Source organism: Cyrtonyx montezumae, unplaced genomic scaffold (assembly GCF_038088225.1).
Source record: "Cyrtonyx montezumae isolate F1298 unplaced genomic scaffold, pur_monq_1.0 scaffold_2, whole genome shotgun sequence".
Taxonomy (NCBI): Eukaryota; Metazoa; Chordata; class Aves; order Galliformes; family Odontophoridae; genus Cyrtonyx; species Cyrtonyx montezumae.
In genome coordinates, this window is record NW_027071936.1 from 35,125,275 (window position 1) to 35,152,515 (window position 27,241).

The window sequence follows — 27,241 nt, forward strand, 5'->3', positions numbered from 1 at the left end:
AGTTGCAGTGAACCTAAAGCAGTGGGTGTGAGTGTGTGATTTCAGTCACTGAAATGATTGATCTACTTGTATTTGTTGTAACTATTTTCCCTGAATTGGTTTCATTGCTTGAATGAGTGACCTGAGCACTGTCAGCCATAGCCTTATATAGACCATTTATAGACTTATTTAGACAATATTTCATCAGACATTTTCCAAAATTATCTGGAGCTTCTGGGGTCTGATAAGATTAATTTTATTGTTTCTTTTCCTTAACCTTCTCTCGGAGGTGCTTTGTCAACCGGATGCATCTCCCCAGCATCTTACTCATGACTGACTTCTACTTGGAGACCTCTTTCCCACTCTTTCTCAAAAAGAATCAGGGAGAAATTTAATAATTTAATAAAGCCTTGGCCTATGGCTGTTTCAGATAAATTAGTAACAGATATTTCTATATTTATGTGTGTTTCAGACCAGAGAATTTTTTCGCTAATGTTGGACGCTTAGAGCAGAGAAAGTCTGAAAGTTATTGAGCATAAACTATCTTAGTAAGCTGATTGGGATGAAAATCCAGGCCACTTAAGTAGCATCTTGGAATCATTCAGATTTAATTATGGACATTAACATATATGATATATGATTTATTTTTTTTTGTGCTTCTCTGTTCCTCACTGTACCCTCTAACCACAACATTAATAACGTACATATGTGTGTGCACACCCTGATCTATAGATATTGACAGCATTTGGGATATCAGCTCCTGGAACTTGTATGTATCAAATAAGTGTAGGCAGTTTGCAGTCTAGTGAGGTCTTGAATAACTCATTCCAAGTGCTTTTCTGGCTGTGGTGCTCAGAAGAGAAGTGAGTCTGGAGAAATCATTTATGTCTTCTTGCTATGAAGTACTTTTGAGGGTCAGAAGTAATCTTCTCAACATGGTTGGTTAAAAAATATTGGCAGCCTAACGCATCAAAGTTTTATCTTGACTGTGTGCAGCAGGAGATCCACTGAAGACAGGGAAAAGAAACCTCTTTTACCCTTAGTAGGTACTGGGATACGTCCTTATTCAACTAAGAGGGAAATGGTGATATGCCTGCAGAGAAAGGTAGCTGATGGTAAAACCAATAACAAACCAGCTGCGAAATGACTGTTTAGAGAAGTATCCCTTCCCCTTTTTCAGAAACATATTGCAGCTGCGCAGTAATGTTCCTAAGTGTTACAGCTTGCAATAGCTTTACTGAAACATTGAAACAATTGAACCCTTTTAATAAATCACTAGTCTATTTGAGTTGGGTGTGAAGATTTACCACGGTGCTGCTTTGAGCAGTGGTATTTGCTGACTTTGTTACAGGACCTGAATTCCTGGTTTGGCACCCCACTGATAAAGTCTCAGTCATTAAGTGCATTATACAGAAACCTTCTGCATTCCTGTCTGTGTTTTGCTCTTCCTTTCTGACTGCCTTACAGTCCTTCAGTCCTTACTCAATTGGGTAATTCATCCATAGTCTGAAGCAGCTTCTTTTTTTTTTAATTTTTTTTTGTTTTGTTTTTATTTTTTATTTAATATCTATCATTCAAATCAATGTCACGCTATCCAGTGGCAAAAAGTATAATTCTTGGAATTTGAATAATTATTTCATATATGGAAAGCTGTGTATTTATTTTTTTTTTTGCTAGCAATTCATAAATAAACACTCAGCTCAGAAATGAAGTGACTTAAAGAGAAACAACCCTTTTTGTAAACATTGTTTTAGAAGAACATTCCCAGTTAAAAATACTCTCAAATGAAGATAAAAGAACGTATTATTTAAAGTTCTGAGATGAAACCTGTATCTCATTAGAACTTTTCCTTTCCAATGCAGACAAATCAAAACATTTCGTTTTCGCTAAGCCTGTATTTTTGTCCTTGCCACCAAATTAAAAAAAAAAATGGAAAAAGAAAAAAAAGAAAATGCTTTTTTAGGATAGAGAGAAGTCTTGGTCCCCTGCATAACAAGAGCATGACAGAATCACTAAGCTATCAAATCAGTTATTCTGCCAACATCTTTCTGCTTCACTGAAGAGTAAATTAATCCTACGTAGGAGTGCTCCAGCAGGAGAATAAGAGAGAGCACACACACTGCCGTGGTTGAGTAGTAAGGTGCTTGTCAAGAGTGTAAATAATGGGTAAATAATTAATTTCCTTTGGGGAACCTTCAAGAATCTACTTCTCTGAGTGCTTAAGCACACATGGTGGAACAAGTGCAGCAAGGGATTGAGCAAGGGAGCTCAAGAAAACATGCCCTAATTCAGACCTCAGAACTCAGTGGAGACCTGGGGTGGCTGCAGCTGGCCCCACTTTCTGGAGATGACAGCTGGAGCTCTCGACTAGAAGGTGCTTGGGAGGGAGGTGCTCCAGCAGAAGGCACAAAGACACACCTTGGACCACAGTCAGCACTTGGAAATGAAAGCATGTGGGCTACATTGAGTGATTCCACCATACAGACCAGGTGACACTACCAGTGTTAACTGCTCACCAAAATCTTTATTTAGAAAAGCAATAGCTCCAGTGATGGCACAAAAGAGGTCAAATAAGTAGCACAGCAGATAACTTAGTGCTGACCTCATACCTGTTGCTTCCAGCTCATTTCAGCCTGCTGGACTTGAGGCCACTCATGGCAGGAAGAGCAGCTGAGTGTCCCTGTTGCTGCGTACCTCCTGTTCCAAATTAGTACTTCTGCAGCAATATGTAAAAGCATTGAGGTCTATCGATTACAAAACAGTTTCCTGTGCAAGATCCTATTAAAGAGCTGTTACAGAAGGCTTAGCCTTGGCTTTGATCTGAAGCCCCCAAGTGGAGCTTTTGGGGAAGAAACTGCTCTGTCTTCCCAAGGGGTACTCTCCCCTTCTGCCACCTCAGAACACATCTTCCCAGCATTGTCTGCAGTTAGACATGGGGAAAGTGTGGATCATTTCATACCCAAAGGTGAAAAGGCAGTAGTGCTCCCCTTTCAGACTCAGCAGTCACAGTACTTTAATAGCCAGCTAATGGAGTGCCAAACCATTGCAGTGAACTGCAAACCCAAATATCTTATCCTGTGTGATTTCTTATTGTTGATCCTTATGTCTGTTCTTACACCTCCCCTTGTTCCCATTTATCTGTGTGATATTCTGATTAACCTCTCTCAATTTTTACCACTATTTTCATCTATTAATATTTCTATCCACTTACACATTGCTTATTTTTGTTCCTGACACCGATAACTGTTTTACCTTCTTTCAGTTTCTGTTTACTTACTCCTTTTTCTTAAAATAACCTTTTCTCTTTCTGTCCCATCCTCTTCCTTTGTTATGTGTCTGTGGCTCTCCATTCCTATTACAAAACTCATTTACTGTCCTTTTTCTCATTTCTCACTACACAAGTGAGCTCTGTCACACTGATTTCCCCTTTCTATCTGCTGTCTAACTTCTTTCCCTTCCTCTCTCCCACGCAGCACTTTTCCTTTCTATTTTGTTTTTAGTTCAGAATCTCTCATCTGACTTTTCCATTGTACTCCTGCCCACTGCCCTCTCGCTGCTGATCATATTAGCAGAAATGTTGAGCTTTGTTGTCTTATTGCACAGGTCTCAGATTCATTCACCTCCTCCTTGTTTGTTATGTCAAGCCCTCCACCAGACTCCTGGTCTGGCCAGGGCTGGGTGTCAGATGTTATCCATGCAAGCCTTTCTAGAGCAGCACAAGGCCGAGGTACTTTCAGTGTGCTGCTAAGGAGACAGTTGCTCACTAACCAGTGAGTGCTGCCAATCTGGGTCATATTTTATATCAACAAGATATGTATGCTTTATTGATCAAATTACAGTTCTTTATTGCCATATGCACCTGTAACTGCACCAGTGTTCACAGTCACCCACCCAGGGGCAGTAAAGCTTTGCCACAAGAATACTTGAGAAGAACCAGAGGGGCTGCCATTTAATACCATCTGATCCTAAACAGTATTTCTCTAAAGCCGTGGTTAGTCAGGTATCATTTTCCATCTAGACCTCTGCTTTAAGTGGCCACTCTATTTGTCCATGAGCTGAATATACAGTATTCCTAGCAGAGCTCATAATGAGTGTACACAAATGACCTTTCAAAAGCTCTCCTTCAAAACACAAGCAGAGAGAAAATCTGTATTTGCGAGTTCAGAAATGAAATGAAAACCTCACTTTGGCTGAATAAAAAAGCCATATACAGGAAAGCCCTTGACGAACGGCATACTTTTAACAAAGATAAAATTTCCTTTGCCACAATAAATGTTGTTTCAGATTCTGAAATTAAGTGCTTGTTCCACCAAGCTGTAATGGCTTGTTAAGCTGCAGAGACATTAGAAGAACAGCTATTCCATTTCTTACAGACTTCAGCTATTTACAATTCTCTTTTAATTTTATTTATTTATTTATTGTTTTCTGGAGAAGAGAAACACGTTCTGAGGTTTTCTTCAAGCCTTTTTTGGTTCATTATGGAGGTCTGACTTTCTGCATCCGCTAGAGCAACCACAGATGAACTACTTTTGTGGCCTTAGGGAAACCTGAGCCTGGAGCCAGCTTTCACAATTCACCGCCAGGTCCTTGGCTGCCGTGGCCGAGGCTCTGGTCCGCTCAGAAAGTTTGGAGAATTTATGGAGGACTTAAGTGGCAGCTACAAATTATGGTTCTGTTTCAGCTCAAGAGTGAACCGCATTTAAGGGAGCACTGTTGTAAAAAGAAGAAAACTTCCCAGCTCAAGTGTTTCCAAGCTATTCATCATTTCTCTAGTATCTGTCCTCCTGGAAATTCTCCAAGTCCTTATGATAACGATCTTGTAAACAATTATTTTCTTTCCCGAATGCCTGTAGTAAAATTCACACTGGATATTGCTGTTAGGACTCCTTGGCTTCCCCTCAATTTTTTTTATTTTTATTTTTTTTCAGATCAGGAAGTGGAGAAGGATTTTTATTTTTTATTTTTTTGTCTTTTTGGGTCGTGCATTCTTTTAATATCATTACTAAACAGAATTCCAACAGGAAAAGAAAGTGAATGGTCTTTAATAATTTCTTCTGGACATTTTTTGATGTCACAGTCACAACAGATACTTTGGCCAAATGCCTGTTGTTAGGATTTGCCATTACAAAAAAATGACACAGGACAGGGGAATATGCTTTGAGTGTCTACAAATACATAGATCAGCAGGCTGCCAGACATGCCCCCGTAAATAGGCACATCATCAGACAACCCCAGGGCTTCAGTCCCACTGATTGTGTTATTTATGCAGATTAATACAAAATTGTGCACGACTCACATGTTGCAGTTTTGTTCAAGGGTCTCAGAAACACGCCTCTGTTCCTTGTGCTATTTTGTGCATTTTCTGTTCACTGATCTGAGAGTAGCTCATTCACGCTCCAGTGTAAATCTGCTGCTCTAAACTGAGACATGACCCCGTCTTTTTGTACCAGCATCACTGCACGCAACACTCCCCTGAAGAGGAACCGGGGAGTAAATGTTTGGTACTGGCTCCCCAGTTTCACAGGCTTCCCCCAGCGCTCCTTTACGCCATGAACGCAGCCCGTTTCTACACGACACAGCTGCCTCCCTGGGAGGAAAACTGCTGCTGCGCACAGGCTCATGCGTTCACATTGCGTGCACACACGCATCCCGCATTAGCTGAGGGAAGAGCTGCCAGATTTTTAACTCTTGCTATGAGGCCTCGGCTGCGGATCCTAATGGAAAGGTGCATGGCACATAGCCCTCCTGGCACACCGATGCCTGCACCTGTGCTACAGCGTGGCTTTGGCTGTAATGCAAGCTGACATCTCCAGTGCACTACACGTATAAAGCACTGTGCAGATGTGAATGTAACTCATCCTGTGTGCATCCTAGAGGAGTACACACGCAGCCACACAAGGGGCCTGGCACAGGGCAAGCAGCCATGCCAGGGCCTGGGCCGGGATGGTGGCTGCGGGTATCAGCACGTGCCTTGGTGGCGGCTATGGCACCAGCCGCATTTGGGTTGGGTCTTAGTCAAGTCGTAATGACTTCCAGCTTGGGAAAGAGATGGCTGTGAAGAATGCTGCTGAAACCACCATTGGCAGTTCTTCACCTGTTTTGCTTTAAATATTTTAGACATAGAATCTTGCGGATGAATATAGAAACAGACAACGTTTATTCTTCGGGCACAGAATAGATGCATTATCCCAACAGCGTTCTCAGCACGGCTCTCAGTGACATTACGGGACCGGCCTTCCCGTCCCCTCCAAGCGGAGCGCGTCGCGTACCGCTCGCAGTACCGCGTTCCGACCCTCCCGCTCGTGCGGCGCAGCGCACCGTCCGGCGCTCCCGGCTGCTCCGCGATGAGCCGCCCTTCCCCGCAAGGTCAAAGCCCCACGGCGTCTGCTCGCGGCTGCACGGCCGCCTTGCCCTCCGCCCGCAGCCCCTCCGCGGTGACGCCACGCGACCGCGAGGGGCGGGGAGGGGGGTGGAGGGGGGTGGGGGTCGCGCGGCCGCGCTTCCAGCCGGCTGCCGCCGCGCGCGCCCACGAGCACGGCCGCCCCCGCCCCCGCGGGGCGGTTGGTGACGTCAGCGGTCGCCGAGGAACGGGGCGCAGGTGCATCCGTTTCCTCGGGGCCGCCGCCTGCGGCGCGGAGCGGATCCCCGGGCGCGTCCCCGACGGGCGGCGGCAGAGAGCCGCGACGGGGCGGCCGCGGCCGGCGGGCTCGGATCGCTAGGGGGAGGCACGGCACCGGGAGACGGGGCACAGAGAGGCGCGGCGGCCCCGCTGCCCGCGGGGAGGGGACAGCGGAGGGCTGAGGCGCCCAGCGGCAGCGCCGCTCCCCCTCGCCCCCGTTTTGCTTTCCCTTTCGCTGCCGCCTCTCCGCCGTAACGTTCTCACTTATTTATTTATTTCTTTCCCCCGGAGGGTGGGGACGAGGGGAGGGGAAGGGAGGGCATTGCCGCGCCGCGGGGACGAGCCGCCTGGCGAGGAGGAGGCGGCCCCGTCACGAGAGGCGGCGGCGGCGGTGGTGGGGAGGAGAAGCCGGCGCGGAGCGGAGCGGAGCGGAGCCTCGCCCACCGCGCAGCCCCTCCGCCGCCTCGACTCCCCCGGCCGCCGGAGCCACCGGCGGCCGCCCGTCCCCATGATGGCCTCAACCGCCACCTGCACCAGGTTCACCGACGAGTACCAGCTCTTCGAGGAGCTCGGGAAGTAAGTACGCAGCCCCCCGGGCGCGCGGCAACCGCTTCGGGACCGGGGGGAAGGAAGGACCGGGAGTCGAGGTGGGGAAGTTGGCTCGGTACCGACGGGCAGGGGTGCGTGGGGCGATGTCCCCGGCCGTTGGAAGTCGCTCTGTGCGCCCGCCCGACCCGCGGGCACGTCCAGCCCCGGGTGGACGGCGAGCATTAGGGCTGCGCCTTTAACGGCCGCCGGAGCTCGCGACCGCCGGTAACGGTGTGCGTATGGGGCGCCCCCCCGCGTTGGGGTGCGTAGCCCCGATCGCCATGTTGGCACGGGCACGGGGAACGGGTCCGGCTGCCGCGCCGCCCCCGGCGTGTGCCGCCCCGGGGCCGTGGCGTGCCGCCCTCCCTCCCGCCGCGCGGCTGCGGCGTACGCCGGGCGAAGGGCTGGGTCGCGCGGCTCGAACCGGCGGCGCTGAGCTGCGTTTTGATGTTGCGATGAATAAAATTAACGTTGTCCGCCTCTGAAATGCCTCTTTTCTTCTTTTATATATATATATATTTTTCGTGTTATCTTCCCCCCCCTCCATTCCCCCTTGTAAATGTTCGGGCACCGCGCCGCTCCCAGAAATGATTGGCAGCGCGGTGGTAATGGCACGGAGCTGTTCGGGTGACACTGACGCTCTTGCCCCCCTCTTGGCTTGCAGAGGGGCGTTCTCGGTCGTGAGGCGATGTATGAAAATCACCACAGGACAGGAATATGCTGCCAAAATCATCAACACCAAGAAGCTCTCAGCCAGGGGTGCGTATATTCCAAATGAGTGTTTATGGTGCCTCCACCTCGGTTCTTGCACTCTCGTGGCAAACGTTAAAACGGCACACAAACTAGTAAGAATTAAGGTTATTAATTTTCTCAGTAGGCTTTTCATAATTTCCTTTCAAGCTGTGGGTATTTTTTTTATGCTAAATGTTTCAGTGGTTAACTGTGGAGGTCTGTGTCTGGACCGTGCTTGAAGGGAATCTTTACAAAGTCATTTTAAATAGTGCATCCTCTTCCCATTTTTATCCTGAAAAAAACTTCGAACGTGAGCCTGGAAAGGATTTTGCAGACTGATTCTTTAGATGAAGGTGGGGAAATAAGTTGACATTGCAGCTTTTATCATAAATGTGTGTCAAAGCTTTTCTGAATTCAAAGTTTCCATTGCGTTTAAACTTAAACATGAAAGTGAAGGCCTATTTGAACCCATGAAGAGTGTAATGCACTATTCTATACTGAGCTTAGCGATGAGATCCTGGGGAAAGGAAATATCCCTTGTTTGAAGCAGCCATTTGTGAACCCAAGCCGTTCTGAGTGATACACAGTGTCACTGCTGCAGCCCAGCAGCAATGCGTGCTGCACCACATGCTTGCATTTTACTGTAATGTGTTTTTTTTTCCCCTTATGTTCTGGCTGTCAGTGGTGCCTTTGTGATATATTTGGGAAATCACGTGTGTGCTATAGGTTACTGCTGTTGGAAGCAAGCCTCAACAGAGATATGTCAATTCCTTGTTAAGCCCACATCAAAGTGACTGTAGAAGGATGTTGGGATTAGGGATTATTCTCTGTTAACAATACCCGTGTTTTGATGCGAGTTTGTGATACAGCAAGAACGTGGACGTGAATAAGCAAGTGGTGTCAGTTCTAAACCTGTCTTTAAGGTCTGGCTTGATTTTTAGCACAAAAAAACAGCACTCTGGATTAATTCATTAAATTTACACCTGAAATCCTTTAGCACTAGGCCATATTTTGGTAACTTGATGTACTCTGCTGGAAATCTTTCAACGTGGTGTTGGTGCTTTTATTTTCAGCTGATGAATGGAATATGGTTTTTACCTTTTGATGAATTTTAGTTTTTCTCCTATCTCTGAGGGTTTTTTTTTCCTGTACTTCATAATATCTCTTTGTAGAGTGACAGATCTAAAAAAAAGAGGGGTCAGGGAAGAACTAATACTTGAGATAAAATATTGTCACAGTTTTGCTTAAATCAAATCTTCCTTTTTTCTTTTGTCAGTGCTGTGAGATGAGCTGTTGAATTTTCATGCTTAAAACAAACTTCCACATTCTGTATAGCTTTATAGACCTAGTACCTTTCAGTTTGAAGCTGTAGCAGGATAACGGTCAGATCACTTGTTCACTGTAGTTTTACATATAATGGGATAGAATCTAGAAAGCCAGGCTAGTTAGACTTCCTTAGAAGGCATCATTTGAGGTGTGCTATTTTTCAGAGTTTCATTTTTGTACTTCCTCAACTGCTCAGGCTGGACCGTGTTGGTTCTTGCTGTCACCCATTCATGAGCCCAAGGGTGCTGGGGAGAATGTAGCTGATAAGGAGGAATGTGGCAAAACTCATACAAAAAAAAAAAAAAAAAAGAGAAGAAACAAGTGTATTGGTTGAACATGTAAGCCCAGAAAGCAAGGAGTTAGATTTTCAAGATTGATAACTGGACTGTGAAATATTCTTCCATATCTGAATGAATGTGATATTATGCCCATATATGCAGTGAATCCGTTTCCATCTTGGTTATCAAAGATTCCAGAAATGTGTTAGGATGTTTTTTGTTTTCATTTATTTATTTATTTATTTATTTTTAAGTTTTCATGTATTGCTGTTATTTAGTTTTTGTCTTTTGGAAGACAAATAACGAATAACGGCTGCTCAGCAGCTTTTGAAGAGCAAGCTTCTTACAGAACTGCCTAAGGGGCAGTTGCAAATGGGTATTAATTGTGGTGCCTCTGTCTGTGATATTTTGATGTGGCTGATAATAAATGTGAAGCTTACATTTCAGACTACATTTCAAATAGTGTCTAAATTGTAAGTTTCATTCTCCTTTCTGAGCTGCTTTATGATGAGGTAGCAGTTCATTTTGGTATTTCCAACTTCTCACTTGAGATAGAGATCACAGTGTAAATATGAAGAACGATTGGTTGGGTCAGCTTCATCTGTAAGCAGTTAGAGGTTCTCAGCTTGCCGTGTATCTCATGTACAGCCCTACTTCTCTGAAGCATAACTTTGATCCTTCTTGCTTGCCAGATTGAGGAATTGCCATGTCAGTGTTTGATGGGGAGTAGTCCAGGCTGTCAGTACTCAGGAGAACACCATTTGAGTTGAAAAAATTTAACTGTGTCAGCCTTGATGTAACAGTAATTGTCACTCCAGGTGCAAATGATCTTGGAGATTGTTTGAATCCTTCCCTTAGCAGCCCTTCTAAACTCAAACTGATGTAGTCACATGCTTAGGCCAGCACAGGTGTGTTCTCTTCTGATTCCTTCTTCAGTAGCAGAGAAGTTTCAGAGTAACTGTGCAGAGCCATTGGCTTTGGCTTTAGTTTGGAGGGGGAAGGAAGTTTTGTTCAATTTTTTTTGTTTTGTTTTGGTTTTTTTTTTTGCAGAAGCAGCTTCTGTGCTTTTAAACTAATGATCAGTTCACATCTGCTGTGATCTTCCGCACAAATTGTAGTCTGCAATGCAGTAAAAACACTTCGAATTGTTTTTCAATATGTGGCTTTATGTGGCACTTTAAATTCCACATTTTTCTGGTTTTATTAACAGCAGTAATTATTTGCAATGTAAAACTCTCAGTATAGCAAAATAATTTTATTAGGATGTCATATGTTCTTAGAAACTTTAAATGCAGCTTTTTCTTTACTAGTCAACTTAAGTATTATGTTGATGTTAAGGAATCAATAGCTTGTTTTGTACCGCATCTATTCTAGGTAATCTGACATAATTTAATTGTGCTATTGATTTAGAAGAGGGAGGAGAAGGTTCTGTTGCACATCCCTCTAAAACTAAATGCATTAGTGAATAGGTGCTCACAACACTTGAAGTGAGGGGTGTATGTTTGCAGATTCCAGGTTCTGTATTGTTTTGGCTGATTATGTCTTTGGAGTTTTCTTATTACTGAGTTTTTAAAGTGTGTTGTTTAAGGCTTCTTTGTGGTGTGTTTTTTTGTTTTTGCTTTTTTTTTTTTTGTGTAGAAAGAAATGTAGATATAAGTGAGCTTAAGGTGACTTTTACCCTGCATGTACCAAATGCAAAATAATTGACAAATCAGTCTTTATTTTATCATTATCTGTACCTGTTTTATTTTCCTTTTTGAGAGTCTTCTGGCTTTGATCCAAAGAAATTTCAGCAACAGAGGCATTTTCTTATTGTGCTTGCACCTCTTTTTTGACTGGGGGGGAAGGGAATCAGAGAAGTGTTAGTTTCTGTAATCATATTTGAACAGATGATTTTCTAATGTTAGCTGGTTGGGTGTAACTTTTGCCAGTGCCTGTTTTGGTATTTGCTCTGTAGTGGCTAAGAGCGCTGTTCCTTTGACGGCAACGTTACAATGTTTGTGAGAAGTGGTGCTTTTGTAAATGCCGCCTGAACACTCACTCCCCTCCCAGCCCTTCGGGCGCTGCAGCGGAAGCGAGAACCTATTGGTTTAGGGCATTCCTATTGCTAGAAAGAGTATAGGAATCAGATGGAGATTATTGCTTGTTTGTCCGCAGCTCCCCTGATCTTTCATGGCCCAGTCCTTCCATTAGCTTCAGAGAGCTTTTGAGCTGTCAGCCTTGGAGGTTTCTCTGATTGTTTATCCTTCTCCTTGGCAGGAAACTTCCCAGGTTGTTTCTGCATCATCCCATTTGTCAAAGTAGAGAGGATAGCTGGAGCTCAATAGGCCTTCTGATCTTACTTGCAACAAGATGTTTTGTTCCTTTTGGAACAGTATTTTAGTGGCAGTACTGAGTAATTTTACTGTAAGAAGAGTATTTCTGTGTCTAAAGGTATCCCTGAAGTGATTTAAAATACATTGAGGAGATGAATGGCATGTGAAGTGTACAGTGGAGTATTTTTGTGTAGTTACTTGTGACACAGAGATAGACCAACTCAGTCAGGTACCCTTTGTCAGTTGCAGCCAGATGTTTTACAGGAAGGCTAGATGTGTAATAGGACTTCCTGTACACTACAGCAGAAGAAATTGTTGATAATCTAGCAAAGATTCCTAATCTTGCTGAAGATCTTAATCTAGGAGCACACGTTTACCTGTGCACATTTGTGGTAACACGTGTATTTATTTTCTTGCTGATTTTAGTTCTTAAGTATGCAAGTAGTTATTCTCACACACTGAGTACTCCCCTTAAGGGCATTTAGCTGCCAGTGAAGCACATTTCAGCGTTGTGAGAACAGGAATTCTAGTCTCTCAGGTTCATTACATTGCCAAGGAGTGGTGTGGTTGCTTTCCTCCATGTGTTAGAAGCATGTTTAAAAAACTTTTCCTGTAGTATCTAAGAAGTCTTATGGGCTAGTGTGGTTGCCCTTTCCTCATCTTTGTGTTCTTTCTACCTTTCAGGTTAGTCACAGTGTTTCTTTCAATCTAAAGTGTTCTGATTCAACAGGGGTGCATTCACTACTTATCTGCGTGTGTTTGTTATGGTTGTGAATTACAGTAATTTAACAGTCTGCTGGCTCTCTCACATTAAGTTCATTCTGAAAGCTCATATAGTAGTAGAGAGCGTTCATGAATGTTATTTAAAACGTGGTTAGGTATTCTGTTTTGAAGGTTTGGAGCTTTTGCTATCACTTGTTTTTAAAGGAAATCTGGAAAGCTTTCATTCACTGGTGTGAATGAGAACTATGAATTCATTGTGATGCACGTTGGCCAGCAGAAAGTTATTCTAACAGTTCAAACTAGAATTCAAAATAATTTTCTTGTCACTTGGTAGATAATTATCCATAGAAAGTATTCTGTAATATCTATTGCATCAATATTTTTCTTAATTATTATTAATTTTTTGCAAGGGATTTATTTCTCGTTCTGTTGTGGCTATTGTTGCTTGCAGGAAAGGAGATTCTTTTTATAGCTCGTACACTGATGTGCTTTAAACTAATTGTACTAGAACAAGATGCATGCATCATTGTTATCTTTGCTGTAGCTTGCTGCTGTTCTTACTGGTATGTAAGTACCTGGGTGAAAATTGTAGTGCATACTTTAAAAGACTTCTCAGTTTGGTGGTGTCGGTGTTGGAGCAAAGAGTTCCAGTGTGCTGCAGTGCTGTTCTTCTCACTCTCTTTACAGAAATATCTTCGACATGTACCTGCTCAGTTTGCTTACCAGTTATTCTGAAAATTGAAGTTTGTGAAAGTATACCTATTGACAGAGATGGAAATGTGACACAAATCCAGTATTTAAAATAACTTGATGGGAACGGTGGGGATTAAGAGATGTTGGCATCATCTGTCATCTGAGTTTGATGGGGAGGTTTTCTATTCCAAATCCGAAGATTTTTAAGCATGCCTGTAATGAGGAATTGGTTGAATGCATCTAGCTCTTTTTGGAGCTTCCCATTTTCTTTCATTGTTTTTCATCACTGCTTTGGCTGGGCTTCGTCTCTACTGTTAGATATTTCCCATTGAGATGTTAACAACAAATGTTAACAACGATTTGTTAGGATTAATTTGGCTACCTCCTTCCTGCCATTTTCTGTCTATTTTGTTAATTCTGGCACTTGTGTGCTTCTGGTTTTTATGTTCTTTACTGTGAATTAAAGACTTAACTGCACATCTGAATGGCAGCACTTCCAGAATTACTTCTCTCTCTGCTAAAAGAAGGAAGGAGAAGTAGTTGTAGGGGAAAATTTGAACTTGGTTTCTGGATCTCCAGTCAGATACTGAAGTGTGGGTGGGTGTGGGGTTTTTGCTGTTGGTTGGTTTTTGTGTGTTTTGTTTTTCTTTACCTTTCTCTTGGTCTGAGAGAAATTGCATTCTCTGGAAGTGTTTTGCTGCTTCTATCCATGTTGTACTTCTAAATTAGAGCTTTAGATCGTGTAAAAAAAAAAAATGAGGAAGTGAGCAGTTTGATAAGCATTCTACCTTTATTGTTCTGGATGTTTGAGTGTTACAGCATTGTTTTATGTCTGCTGCAATTTGAAACCACAGGTCAACTGAGGTATCTGAGGCACTCATCTCTGTCCTTGTGAGAAATTATAAACTTTCTGGTTTCTGGAAGATAGGAGAATTTCGGTTATTTTGCTTTACAAATGTAAACAGTGCCAAGATACTGCTTTTTGTGCCCATGTCCTTCATTTGACCTCTACAGAAATGTAGGCCAGGGTGTTTCAATGGGTTTATCTATGTCAGGGTTCAGCTTCCTCCTTCATGTACATTTATTGCACATTTGTCAAATGCTTTGTAAGGATAATGTGGGGATTTCAAAAGATTATCTGGAAAGCATAACTTCCTCTGTTGATTGAAAAAGGTTAATAGAGAACAAACTTAAAGATAGTAGCTCCTTTTGTTTGATTGTTTATTACAAATAATTATACCTTGAATTTGAAGAGACATCTGCTGTGTTCTGGAGAGATTCAGGAATCCAATCTGTCTATTTGTTCCTCTGTGTAGAGTTCTGTGTCTTCGGGTGTGTGTTTGTGCAAACTCTTCTCTGTAATTTTGCTATTACGGAAAATGTCTTGTATGTCGTATCAGAGAGAGAGGTAATTATTTGTGATTTTTATATTTTCTTTCAGGGTGGACAGTTGTACTGTTATTCAGAATGCATTGTCAGCTTGTAAAACGTGCTGAGTTTCAGTTATTTGAATTATAAAAACTTAAAGCTTTGTGGTCACATTAATTCCTGTTGCATGTGATTGGAAGCTGTTGGCTATGTTCTGCTGAAGTGAGAATTTTCTTTTTTTTTTTTTTTTTTCTTGAATCTGTTCTGTAAATTCCACTGGATAGAAGCACAAGCTATAGCCAAGACTAGTATCCAGCTAGGCAGGGGGAACTTGCTCGGATTTGTAAATACATCATATACCTGATTTAGCTTTTATTCTGATCCAGGGTCTCTTCAGCGATAATTGGGAAGTATAGATTGTGTTGCAGTATATATTTGTTTTCTATAATTAGGCTTTTAGAGGAGTCTAGAGGATGGTATTTAATATGCAGAATGAGCTGTTACACATCAGTCTGTGCAGCTGTTGGTTTAGGTTTTTTGTATTTACTAGAAAGTAACTGCATACCCAGTGAATGGAAGTAACTTCTACTATGTGAATTTCCGAGCTTTTGTAAGTAAAGGGAAAAAAAAGTAATGGAATATATTTCATTTAATAATGAAAATGTGCTCCTGAAGGTATTTGATGGTCAAGATGAAACATTTCATCTTGTGATAGGAGCATCTCTTTTATTCTCAAAACTCTTTGCATTTACAACTGCCCAAGAGTTTATATGCTTCTGCAAAAAGCTGACATCCTCTTGCTTTCCAAGAGAGATGCCTGGCATCCATAAGAAGGGAATTAGCAAATTAATTTGTTTTAGCACTCACTTTCACTTTAAATGTAGAGTATGCTTGTTGGAAAAGTTAATGAGTGGCTGTGTTGTTTCTTTCTGTTGCTTCCTGCTGAATCAGTCTAGTTGGGTTTTCAGGTGCACAGCCTTCTCTCCTCCTCCCTCTCGCTATCCTAAATGCTCTTTTTTGCATCGCTTTTTGTTCTATGGACACATGGTCGGCAGTGTAGTGGAAAGAGTAGCTGCAGTTATGTTTAAGCAAATGTGGAGCTGTAGATCCTTAGAACTTTTTAATGTATGAAATTGAAAACTTGAGCATCTGATCTGTAAGCGGATAGAGCTGGGACAAACTGAACGCTTTCTGGATTGAATGACCACGTGCATGAATTTGGGCAGATGCAGAATTTCTTAAAGAATATCAAATCCCAGTGGTGAAGTTAGTTCAGGGTTTTGTGAATTGTCTGCAGGCTGGTATGCAGTCCTTTAGAACAGCTCATCCAACATTTTGTCCAGATGCTCTCCTTTCCTCTGAGACTGTTAATGACTCACAAATAGATGTGTGCAGCATTAAGGGCAGTGCACTGGATCACACAGCAGAAAGTCTTCCATGCACTTTGCTGTTCCTGTGCTGAAAAGAACAGTGTACCTTGCCCAGAAGGGAAGATTAATAAATCTCTATGTAAGCAGAAAGGATGACACACCTCTGCTGTAAAGTTTCGCCATCTAAACACGTGAGAGGATGAGAGAGAGAAATTTGCAGCATGCAAAGCTTGTATTCATGGCATGAAATCTATTGCATGTGTTTCCAGAACTTTGTTCCTGATTTAATGATAGTCAGGAGCTGCTTCTGCTTACTTGTAAAATTTTCCACAATGTGAATGCAAGTGTTGCAGCAACAGTCACGTTGCATATTCATGTTGCTGCATGAGCAGATGGGGTTCCTCCATAATATCCACATTTGATATTCTGATAGGATTTGCCAAGCCTGAGCTTTCATTTAAATTTTAACCTCTTGAAGAGATAGGTTTGTGATTTAATCAGTCAAGGGAAACCTTGAAGTTATTTGTATTGCCTGGCAGATTTCAAGCCAGTGCTTAGGTGTGGTTTTGATTTGGGAGATCTCTCATAGGAATGTTTTGAACAGGCCATTGCTCATTCATGTAAATAGTCACTAAATTTAGAGGTTTCTTGTGAAGGCTTATTTATTTGTCTCGTTATGTTGATATCCTTCATTACATGAAGACGTATTTTATATTCTACAAAAACGTCACGTAACATTGATAGAGCTTTGTTGCTGTGGTACTGCATTGCAGGGAGTTATTTTGTCCTGTAGGGCAGGTGACCTTCAGTTTCTCTAGGGGCCGCTCCATGTGCTGCTGAACTTTGGTTATTAAAAATAGGCTAAAGGCTGTTTCCCACCTTTTAAGGAAAGATGTCACAAATATTAAACGTCTCCAAGATACTGTATATTGCATGAAAGAAAATAGTCTTCAGTGCTTTGGTTACTTATAAACGCTGGAGTCCAGAAAATTGAAAGATTGCATTCTTGGTCCTTTTTTGTACAGCCATATACTGCTTTTTTAAATGAAACAAAGCTCAGGTGTGTGGTGAATTTATTTGTATTTGCTTGCTTTATACAGCATGGACAGCTATGAAATAGTAATTAGGACTGCACTGTCATATGCACATGGGGATTTAGTGCCCTTTCTTCTAATGATGGCATAAGAAAGCATTTTTCCGAGGCTGCTTTAAGCATCAGCCTCCCAGAAGGGGAGAAAAAGGCTTTTTTTTTTTTGTTTTCAGTCAAATTTCTGTACATTTACCTGGTTCTCTTATTGATACTCCTACTTGGTAGATTTTAGCGTGTTAAAAACATTTTTGAGTTGCTCAGTCTGGAAGGAAGGGGTGTGGGGGAGGCCACTGATAAAAGAGTGCTGGATCTTTTCTGCATTTAATACACACAGAGCTTGTGTGTACTCAGCTTGCTTGTTTGATTTAGGGAAATGTTTCATGCTGAAAGGCTTATTAACTTAATGTAATTTTACTTGTAATGAGAGCAAGAACGGATGTCATTTTACTTTTTTTATATTTGTGGTTATTACAATTTATCTATTGAAATTAAGTAACAAATTACTTTCAATACCGTGTTAATCAAAACAGGTTTACTAATGAGATTAATTTTTTTCCAGAGTAGAAGTTGCCTGTGTGTGGTCCATCCCTCTTCCTAGGAGATGTGTGTTAATACTGCAGATGTTTTAGGGTCCAGGTTGATAACTCATCTTGCATGTGGATGGTGATAAGTTCATGGTGTCTCAGAGATGGTTTTGGGAAACTTGCTATCAGTGAACATAGACAGGGACCCACAAAACATGTTTCAAATCTGTAGTAGGTGGAGATTTTTTTTAATGCCTAAAATCATGAGGTTTTATATTCACTCCATACTTCTTTGTGTCAGTTTTATTACATACACATGGCATTCTTGCAGACATTTAGATCTCCTGGAGTTGGTATGTCTCAACAGTACTCAGAATCCTTAACGTGCAAAATGTTTGAGAAAATGTTTCTTTTATCTGCTGTAAATATGGGTGAGTGAATTGCTTCTATCCCCAACCATCTTTTTACTGAAGAAGGCTGAAGGAAAGTTTTGAATGGAAGGAATTGGTCATTCAGCAATATTTGAAAGTCAAACTTAAATCAAACTTCGTTTCTTGTTCAGGGCTGTGTTTTCCCTGTTTCACGTAGCAGATTCAGTCAAGCTAAAATTTTGACCTTGAGCTTTCAAAGGACATTTATCTCCAGACTTCTATGGGATAAGAGAACATCTGAGCTTCAAACCACATGGGGTTGACTTTAAGTGCAAAAATAGGGAATGTAGTTAGTTCTATCTGGAGTAAAGTTGACTCTTTCAGCAGAGTAAATAATCTCATTAATCAAGCTCCATCTTAATGAAAATTAATGAGGCAGGGGGTTTAGTCTTTACTCCTTTGCTGAAGCAGTAATTCAGTACTGCCCCCTTTTAGTTGGAAGAATTCTGATCTACAGCTCAAATGTATTTGTGGACTTCGTTCATTTTTTTTTATGCCTATGCTGTCCTTCAGGGAATTCTTCATCTTTCATCAGTGTATTTATCAGAAGGACTGTCTTGTTTCCATTCTTTCTTTTCGTAGTGGCCATCTTCCTTTAGCTTCCTCCTGACTTGCTGCTACTGTGGTCAGTCTTCCTTCCATGTATTCTATCATAGCATAACTTTTCTATATGTTTGTTTGAAAGAGGAAACTAGAGTTGACGTATATAGCTGTCATGCTTATTCACCTTAATGATAAAGCATATGGAATATTAGGACTGCTTCAGAGGCTGATGATTTGAAGAACTTATTTAGCAATTTTTGCTTTGGCTATGCCTTTCATCACTGTGCTTTCTTTCACCTCTGTTACCAGTTTCCTACCAGTTTCAAAGCTAGTCTGGTAATCTCAGTTTTTACGAATCCCCAGATGTGTCAATAAAGCAAATGAGACGTATTAAGCAGATGACCCCTGCAGGAGGCATTGTTACCCCTGGTTGGAAAAATGGCATAGAACATTTAATATCTGTTACTGTACAGAGCCAGTAACTGATATGCACAGATATAGTTAGATGTGTGGGGTTTTGTGTTTGTTTTGTACTATTTCCCAAGACTGTGACACAGTACTAAGTCTGAAAGTCCTTTCAATCACAGGAATGTTACTCAGTTTCTGAAACAGCCAGACACTACTCTCACCTCTGTGCAAGGTCAGGTGGAAACTACTGTGAAATGAAGCTGAATTATGAAGAGTTGCTGTTGAGTGTTGTCTTCTGTTTCTGCAACCACAGATGCTCTCCTCTTCAACAAAATAGCAGAACATGAAAACAAATTATGCAAACATACTTAGAACAGCTTAGTTTGTCTTTTTAACACTCTGTATTGATTCACACTGTAAATTGAAACTTACTTATAAAACATTGCTAATTATTGATTAGTTCGCCTTATAAAATACAACATATAAAAGTGCATAACCAGCTCAGAATTGGATTTTAAGGTGTCATGGCTTTATGATTTTTGTTATTGGTATTCCACATCATCACATCATGTAGTGCACTGGGAGTTAAAGAGTTAATGCTCTAGTTCCGTGGATCATTGTTAGTTCTGGGTATACCTGTCTCAGAAGAGAAGAACAACTACGTACCCCAGAGGACTTTTGCATTTCCATTTTCTGTTCAGAAGAAAAGATAACTGTTTGTGTGACATGAGACGCTCTGCTCTTTTCACTTTCTTGCTCATCTTGGCAGTATCTGTGCTCCCTAGCCATCTCGCCTTCAGCATTAGAGTAAGGCTTTTGGGTTTTGGATGCATGCTCTCTCTCTTTCATTTTATTTGATTTATTATCTTCAATTCTAATTACATGGTATTATATTGAGTTATTTTGCATTCCAATATCTAATTTAGTAAATTAGTTTTCCTCTTCAGATTGTTGCCACTGTTTTGTCGCCCATCTCCCTACCCTTTCCCCTTTTCCTCTTTCACTTTTCCTGGAAAGGAAATATGAACAGAGCTATGTACCGAATCTCATTCTGTTTGAAATCTTGCTAACTCATCAAAAGTTGTGTATCTGAAGTTGACCCACCTAGCTCCGTGTTTCGTAGCACAGTTACTGAATAATTTAAGTTCTGACTGGGGGAAAGAAAGCTTTGATTATATTTCATCTATGCTTTTTTAACATGAGAATGATGTGTACAACACCTATCCATATTACTCAAAACAGCCCCAAAATAAAGGAAGGTGTTTTAAAGCAAAAAACAACAAATAATCCAAGCCACAGTCATCTACTATTAAGCAGAGATTGTCTGCTCCTCTGAGAGCTCTTCTAATTCTAGCGTAAACCCAGAGACTTTTATGGCACTGTGATATGTAGGTGTGCAGATATGCTATATAAAATCACCTGTGTGAACTGTAGATGTTTGCAGAATAAATCTGCTTCTGGACTTGTGTGAAAGAATGCAAGCAGCAAGCATTTGCATTTGATGTTTCAGGTCTGTGGAATTTTTTTTTTAATTTCCATATTAACGTAATAGTTGTTTTTGTGCCAAGAACGGAGTGTACAGGAAAGCTTTTACTTAGGCAGAAGGAGCTGTTGAGGAAGGTGTGTATATATATAGACTTGGTCTAAGAAACTCAGTAGGTGAAGTTTAAGCTAATGTTTTTTTGTTTTGCAACTGAGGCAGACTTAACTGCACCCAGTCAGGAAATTCCACATGCAGGCAATCATTTTCTTCAGTTGCTGTAACCTGATCGTGTTTAGTCTGGTACCTGTATCCTTAGCAACTTCTGGTGAGATAATAGAGGGATATGGGTAGTTTCAGATTCCATGCTGTTCATATAACCTTCTTGTGCAAACTTACTGTACCAATTTATTAATGTATTAAATAGTTCCTTGTTTGAGAACCTATGTTTGTAATACTCTCTTGCTTGAGAAGGCAACATGATAACAACGGTAACATTTAACAATATTGCTTTAATTTTAATTCTGAATTTCAGTCGTAACCTCTCTGTAATCACATTAAAACAGTATGTGTGGCTAGCTGGAATCTGTGTACCAGGGACTCTTTATGTTCTACGGTGCATGAGTACGGGCTGTGTCTTGGATAGGTCTAGTTAAATGGGAGCACTGGCAAGAAAATGATCACCAAGAAAAAATGTAATGATTATTATGAATAAAGGGAAATCTGGAGGGGGAAAAAAAAAACCACTGGTTATTTTATGTGGAAAGTGTTAGATATTCATCTAACATGTCTGTTGGTTTTTTTTGTTGTTGTTGTTGTTCACAGTAATGCTTTTTCAAGAATTGAAAATATTATTCTAGCATCATAATATCCCATCATTCTAGTGTGTCCATACTAGTCTGTTTGCCTTGGGCCCAGTGCAATATGCTATTTGTATCCAGTATTGTGTACTGTGCACAGTTCTGCATGCTGCAGTACGAAAAGACCATTAACTATTGGCTAAAGGAGGGATGCAAAGATGATGAAGGATAAAGCGGGGAAGATGTGTGACAAGTGGCTGAAGTCCCTGGCTTTTCTCAGCCCAGAGCAAAGGAGGTGAGAGGAGGCCTCACGGAAGCTGCAGCTCCTCACAGGGAGCTCTGCTCTCTGGGGACAGTGACAGGGCCTGAGGGAATGGCATGGAGCTGTGCCACAGGAGGGTCAGGTGGGGGTTAGGGAAAGGTTCTGCACCAGAAGGCAGTGGGCACAGCCCTGAGATGCCAGAGTTAAAGGAGTGTTTGGACAGTGCTCTCAGACAAAGGGTTTGGATTTTAGGTGGTCCTGTGTGAAGCCAGGGGATGGACTCGGTGATCCTTATGCATCCCTTCTAACCTGGGGTACTGCATGATTCCATGAGCTTAAGAAAACTGCACTGGGGGAAGGGGGGAAGCCTGCTGTAGTATTCTGTTGTCAACTGTTAAGTTTCCTTTGACATAAGATTTTTCAAAATAAAAAGCAGAATAAGACTTCGTAATACATGTAACATTCCATTCTATATTTACAATGTTACCTTTAAAGAACGGCAAGATTTTAAATATTTTCATGAGACTTCTGATGAAACAGCTGAATAAGATGGCTCGCCACTACTTCATGTTAAACAATTTGATGTTCTGTGGTGGATTTAAGAGTGCCAAAAATTGCAAGTGCAGAAGTTTTCCTTAATGACTAAGCTTTCCTGCCTGATATAAAAATGAAAGACTGCGCAGGAGGGAGCTATGTTGTCAAACCTGTCATCGAGTTCTCAGAGTTGGTTTGAATACTTGTAATGTTCTTCCTTTAATTGACTCAGAAATTTGAAAAGGTTGATTATGAAAGGGGAAAAATAATTTTTAAAAATGGTGGAAAAACTTAGCTCAGTGTTTAACTGTGCAAAGACCTGAATAGTGTTACAGCTTTATTGCCTACCTACTGTATTTCATTAGGTTCTTAAGGTTATGTGTAATTGAAACATCAGCCTTTGTCACTTATGTAGTTAACCTGGAAAGGGGAGTGGAAGATCAAATCAGTGACAATATTGGAGAGTCTTTGGAGGTTAAATCAAAAATCACATACTTTTCATCTGTTCATTCTCAGTCTGTTGTTATTATCTGGAAATGACTATTTTTCTTATTCTCTAATGAAATAAAATAATCACTTCCCAGTAATAAGGAAGTGTAAAATGGGAAGCTTTAATGTTTTTTGACACGTAGCAAACATCGATCCCTGTAGTTCGATGACAGCATGTTTTGGGAAATATCTACCTTAGTGTAGTTGAAAATCAGAGTTTAGAAACTGTAGCTTTTTGAAATCTTACATCTTCCTCTATTGCAGACAGTGGGGGTGTTATGGTTTTATGATTTTTGTTATATTATTGATATTCCACATATCATTCAGGCATACCCAGAATGCAGCTGGAGCATTAACTTATTTTTAACTCCCAACGCACTACATGATGTTATGATGTGGAATACCAATAGTATAAGAAAAATCATAAAACCATAACAGGTGGTTAGAAAGCTGACATTGAGCAGCTTTGTAAGAACTCTTATTATCCTAACAAAAAATCTGTAGCAAAAGCCTGAGGAACTTTGGGAGAAGAACTGTGTGATGGTGATCTGAGAAGAGCCTGTGATGAACACATCTTCATCTGATCTTTGTGTTCCAAGTTTCGGCTCAACCCCCTGTGTCTGTTAAAGCCAAGGGCAGCATAGTTGTTTACTGTAATGGCAGCTCTCTGCTGCATTCCTCATTGGTGTCATGACCAGCACTTAATACTGAGTTTGTGTTGTACTCCTGTGGTGAGCTGCTTGATGTAACCTTAATGATACATAATTTCTCCTCTGAATTTCATTTTTCTAATTCATTTTCTCAGTGGAATTAACTTTACAGAATAACTTGTTAAACTGTTCAATTTATGCAGTAGCACAGTGCCAAGGACAGATGGGGAAGCAACAGTATTAAAATGGCAGATGGCTGTGTTATACCCTCTGCCAAAGAAATTACAATGAAATACCAAGCGTTGCCTCCAACTTTTGATTTCTGATGCTTCTTTTAGGAAATAGAATGTAAAGTTTTTCAATTCTGTGTGCTTCTCCAATGATCTCCTTTAAACATCAGGAGCTAAGTCAGGGACCGGAGAATTGCTCCTAGTAAGACAACAATAATTCAAAGACTGATTTCAGAGTTGTTTCTTCTGTCTTTTTAAAGATGAAGGAGCCATTCAGATTACGTCAGTAATTCTGTTGATATGTTTGTAGCTGTGTTCTGTTTCAAAACAATCAGAGGTTTTTGAGGGCACACTTTTACCAGCCTAGGCTACTGTCAGTGTTTTATTCCCTTAAACATAGGAGCTGATATAAAACTTTCGTGACGAACTCTGCAGTTTTCCTGTATGTATAATATTGCTGTTATCCAGGAAATGTTGAGCCAAATAAAGATGTTAGTTGCTCTGATTAGTAGAGCTTCAGTGTTTCTAGTAAGTGGGTGTTGGGAAGAACTTTCAGAAGGTCTATTCAAAACCCCTTTACATTCTCCTTGAGTACAGCTTGTTTTGCATGTATGCGTGTGTAATGTGGGCTATGAGAAAGGTTTTACAAGTAGTCTTGTCAAATAACCATTTGGCTATTATAAGCAGCGATAATGTGCTTTTGTGGTTCACTATTTGCACTTTGGTTTTTTTTTATATTTGAAAATGGGCAGCAATAGGCTATTCATTTATGCATTTAAAAGCTGGCTCACTTTTTCTGGAGGTTTTTGTCATCATATAAGGCTTTCTTTTTACTGGGATTATTTTTGGAGTAAATCTCCAGTGTCTGATTGTTCTTGTGTAAATCCTGCTGCTCCAGTGGATGGAGGGCTGGCACAGTATTTTCTGTCCTTGTTGAGGTTATGTTGGTAATTTGAAATGGAACACCTGATTATTTTTTTCTTTTAATATAGTGATCAAGTTACAAGTAATTGTTCCCAGTGGTACTTCTTCACCATCCAGCCTGTTAAATTGAGGCCATTATACAATTTCTACTTTTTTAACAGCACTAGTTTTTTTATTTTTGAAATTGTTCCTACTGGCGTATTCAGTGGATAATTTAGAAAGCTTTTCAATGAAAGGTTTTAATGTTGAACTGAAGAACCATAGCAGTACTTTCCCATACCTAGATTAGTAGCAATGTGGAAATGTTCAATGTTATAAGGGGTGCTTTAGTTTTTTACACTATAGCAGAAGCTTGGACAGTAGGTTTGCTTCAGGAAAATACATGCACTGTCAATTTCTTGCAGACTTCGAGCATGGTGCCTTCAGTGAAGTGTTTTTGAAAATCAGACTATGAACTGGTAACATCATGATGTCATTAAGGAATCTTCACATCCTGGTTTAGAATGATTATTAGCTATGTACCTTGAAACCTGTTACTAATCCGTTGGGCTGAATATGCCTTAAGCGTGCTTGTGTTTACACACTGTAGTAAATCATGATTTACAATCCATATCAGACCCAGAACTGTAATCATCTTGGATTGGTCAGTGATTGCTTAGTTCTAGTAAAACCAAATGTGTATTAGTAGCACATGTAATTGTTCATGCATTTGATTTGACAGATAATGCCAGTTTGTAGCTTTTTAAATTTGATATGTGATATTATTTCTGTACCTACATAAAACATGAAACAGTTATCAAAGTTATTTCAACTTGACTGATATTATTTTCTGTTTACTGTAGAAGTCAAAGGGCAAATAAATCGTGCAGTTTATTAATGACAAAACAGATAATGATAAATTCTTTGTAGACAACACTCATAGAGAAGACTTCTTTTAACAGTTGTGTGTTGCTTAACAGAATGATGAGCAAGTTAGATGTTTGGCATCTTGCTTGTGCTCTCCATACTGCTGCTGTTTATGTCTTCAGCTATAAGTACTTCTGCAGCTTCAGGTGAAGCTGGGAATCTTCTATATAGATGTGGCTGGTAGTATTCATCTTGCTGCTGATATGGCACAAAAATGACAATCCTTAAAAGCTTCCCATATAAATGATTGTATAAAAACCATAACAATTTTAACAGACTGAAGTAGAGCACTGAATCTCTTGCTTTAGAATAGCATCTCTTGGGTTTTAATGACAAGGAGAAGGAAAACATAGATTTACTTCTTGCTGTAAGAGATTTTAAAATGAAATGATTAGAGTTGTTTTGTTTTGTTTTTTTTTATTATTTAAAGAAATGAACAACTTCTGGTGTCTGTGCAATATGGCATTAACCTGTGTTACTTCTCACTCTTTTTTTCACGTGTCATAGTAAAGCATTCTGTGAATGGAATCCTTTTCGTGCCTGCCACTAGTTGACTAAAAATAGCCTAGAGCAGTACTCAGCAGTTTAAAACTCAAATATTGGAATGTCTGAGCTGATATTAGAAACGTATATATACAATTCCTATTGAAAATAATACTTTTTACAGGAGGAGTAGAGGATACTGGTGATGAAAGACTATCTTGCTTTTTGTCCTTATTCTGTTTGGGTTTGCTACACTGTATTTTAAATGATGAATCACGTGACTGTAAAACCGCTACAGTACGCTTTAAACAACATTGCTCCTGACAGATATTATTTATTTTCTTAACTTTGTGAGAATCAGAGAAGAGTATTATTCAGCTTAACTGCTGTAAAATGCTTGTTTGAGAAGGGGGCCACGCTCCTGCTGCGGGTGACGTGTTCTTGTTCTCAATGAGATTTGCAAGTGACACAGTTCATTAGTGAAGAAGGTGTCATGCAGAGGAGATTACCAAATTGATCTCACCTTAATGGAAGTCTGAGATAGGATGCTTGTCATGGTTCTGGGTTCTCAGATATACTGATATGGTGGTGCCACATATTCTCCGTGAACTCTAAATCTTGTAATGCATGTTCACCTTTCTCAGTGTCTTTGGGTGTTCCCAAAAGGGATTACCCCTGTTTGATAAGCTACTTAGTTGCTCTGCACAGGCTTCTTCCTTCGCATCACGGCTCTTCCTTCCAGATATTTATAGGTACAGCATTAATGATATATACCTCTTAGATGGCTGAAATGGCTATTTAGGTAGGGTTATTTGGCTGCTGAAGAAATTCAGCTTTTGAATATCTTTTTACACTTTACAAGATGTTCATACACAACTATGGAATATTTACTTGTGAATAGTGGACCTGCTATGTTTTTTGTTTGGATTGTTTTTTTTTCTTTTGCTGTTTCTACATCATATTTGAGAGGTAGCTGATTCATGTGAAAGTGTGGCACATCAGGAAAGAAGAGCAACTTTGGAATGGGGTGATGGAACAAGAATATTACATTAACTGTTCCATTTTATAAAGGATGCTTTGCCGGGACACTCTGGAAGTAACCTGCCCAGGATAGAAAATGTCTTTGTGTGGCACAGAATTGCTCACATGAATACATTCATTCTTGGATACAGACTGTCAGGTAGAAAGGCTGCTTTTCGGACACAGTTACTTAATGTCTGTTTGTTTGTACCATCTTCTGACACACAAACACACAAAAAAAGTTGACTGCGTTCATATCAAGAGGTGCTTTCTGGGTGGGTAGTAAAAGCCACACGTAAAAGAACAATAATCCTTCTTAACTAAAAGAATACTTCTTAACTGAAAAGCAGAAATCACCACTTACAGTTTTAATTGAGAAGTGTCTCTCATGTAGCTTAGGGCTGTTTCTGCATTACATATTAATGCTTAAGTGTGCCTGTAAGCTACCATGAGTTACTGTGTAGATGTACAGATGT

At 40.6% G+C, this 27,241-nt stretch overlaps 1 protein-coding gene across 13 annotated transcripts in view; it reads left to right on the forward strand.

Annotated features, from left to right (window-relative positions):
* Positions 1 to 6,928: 6,928 nt before the first annotated feature.
* Positions 6,929 to 27,241, forward strand: part of CAMK2D (calcium/calmodulin dependent protein kinase II delta) — a 156,835-nt gene continuing 136,522 nt past the window's right edge. For all 13 annotated transcript variants that reach the window (XM_065736875.1, XM_065736869.1, XM_065736873.1 and 10 more), the window contains exons 1-2: positions 6,929 to 7,174; positions 7,851 to 7,945. In XM_065736875.1, the coding sequence (XP_065592947.1) occupies positions 7,107 to 7,174; positions 7,851 to 7,945 (163 nt within the window). In that variant the 5' untranslated portion in view covers positions 6,929 to 7,106. The remainder of the gene's footprint in view (positions 7,175 to 7,850; positions 7,946 to 27,241) is intronic.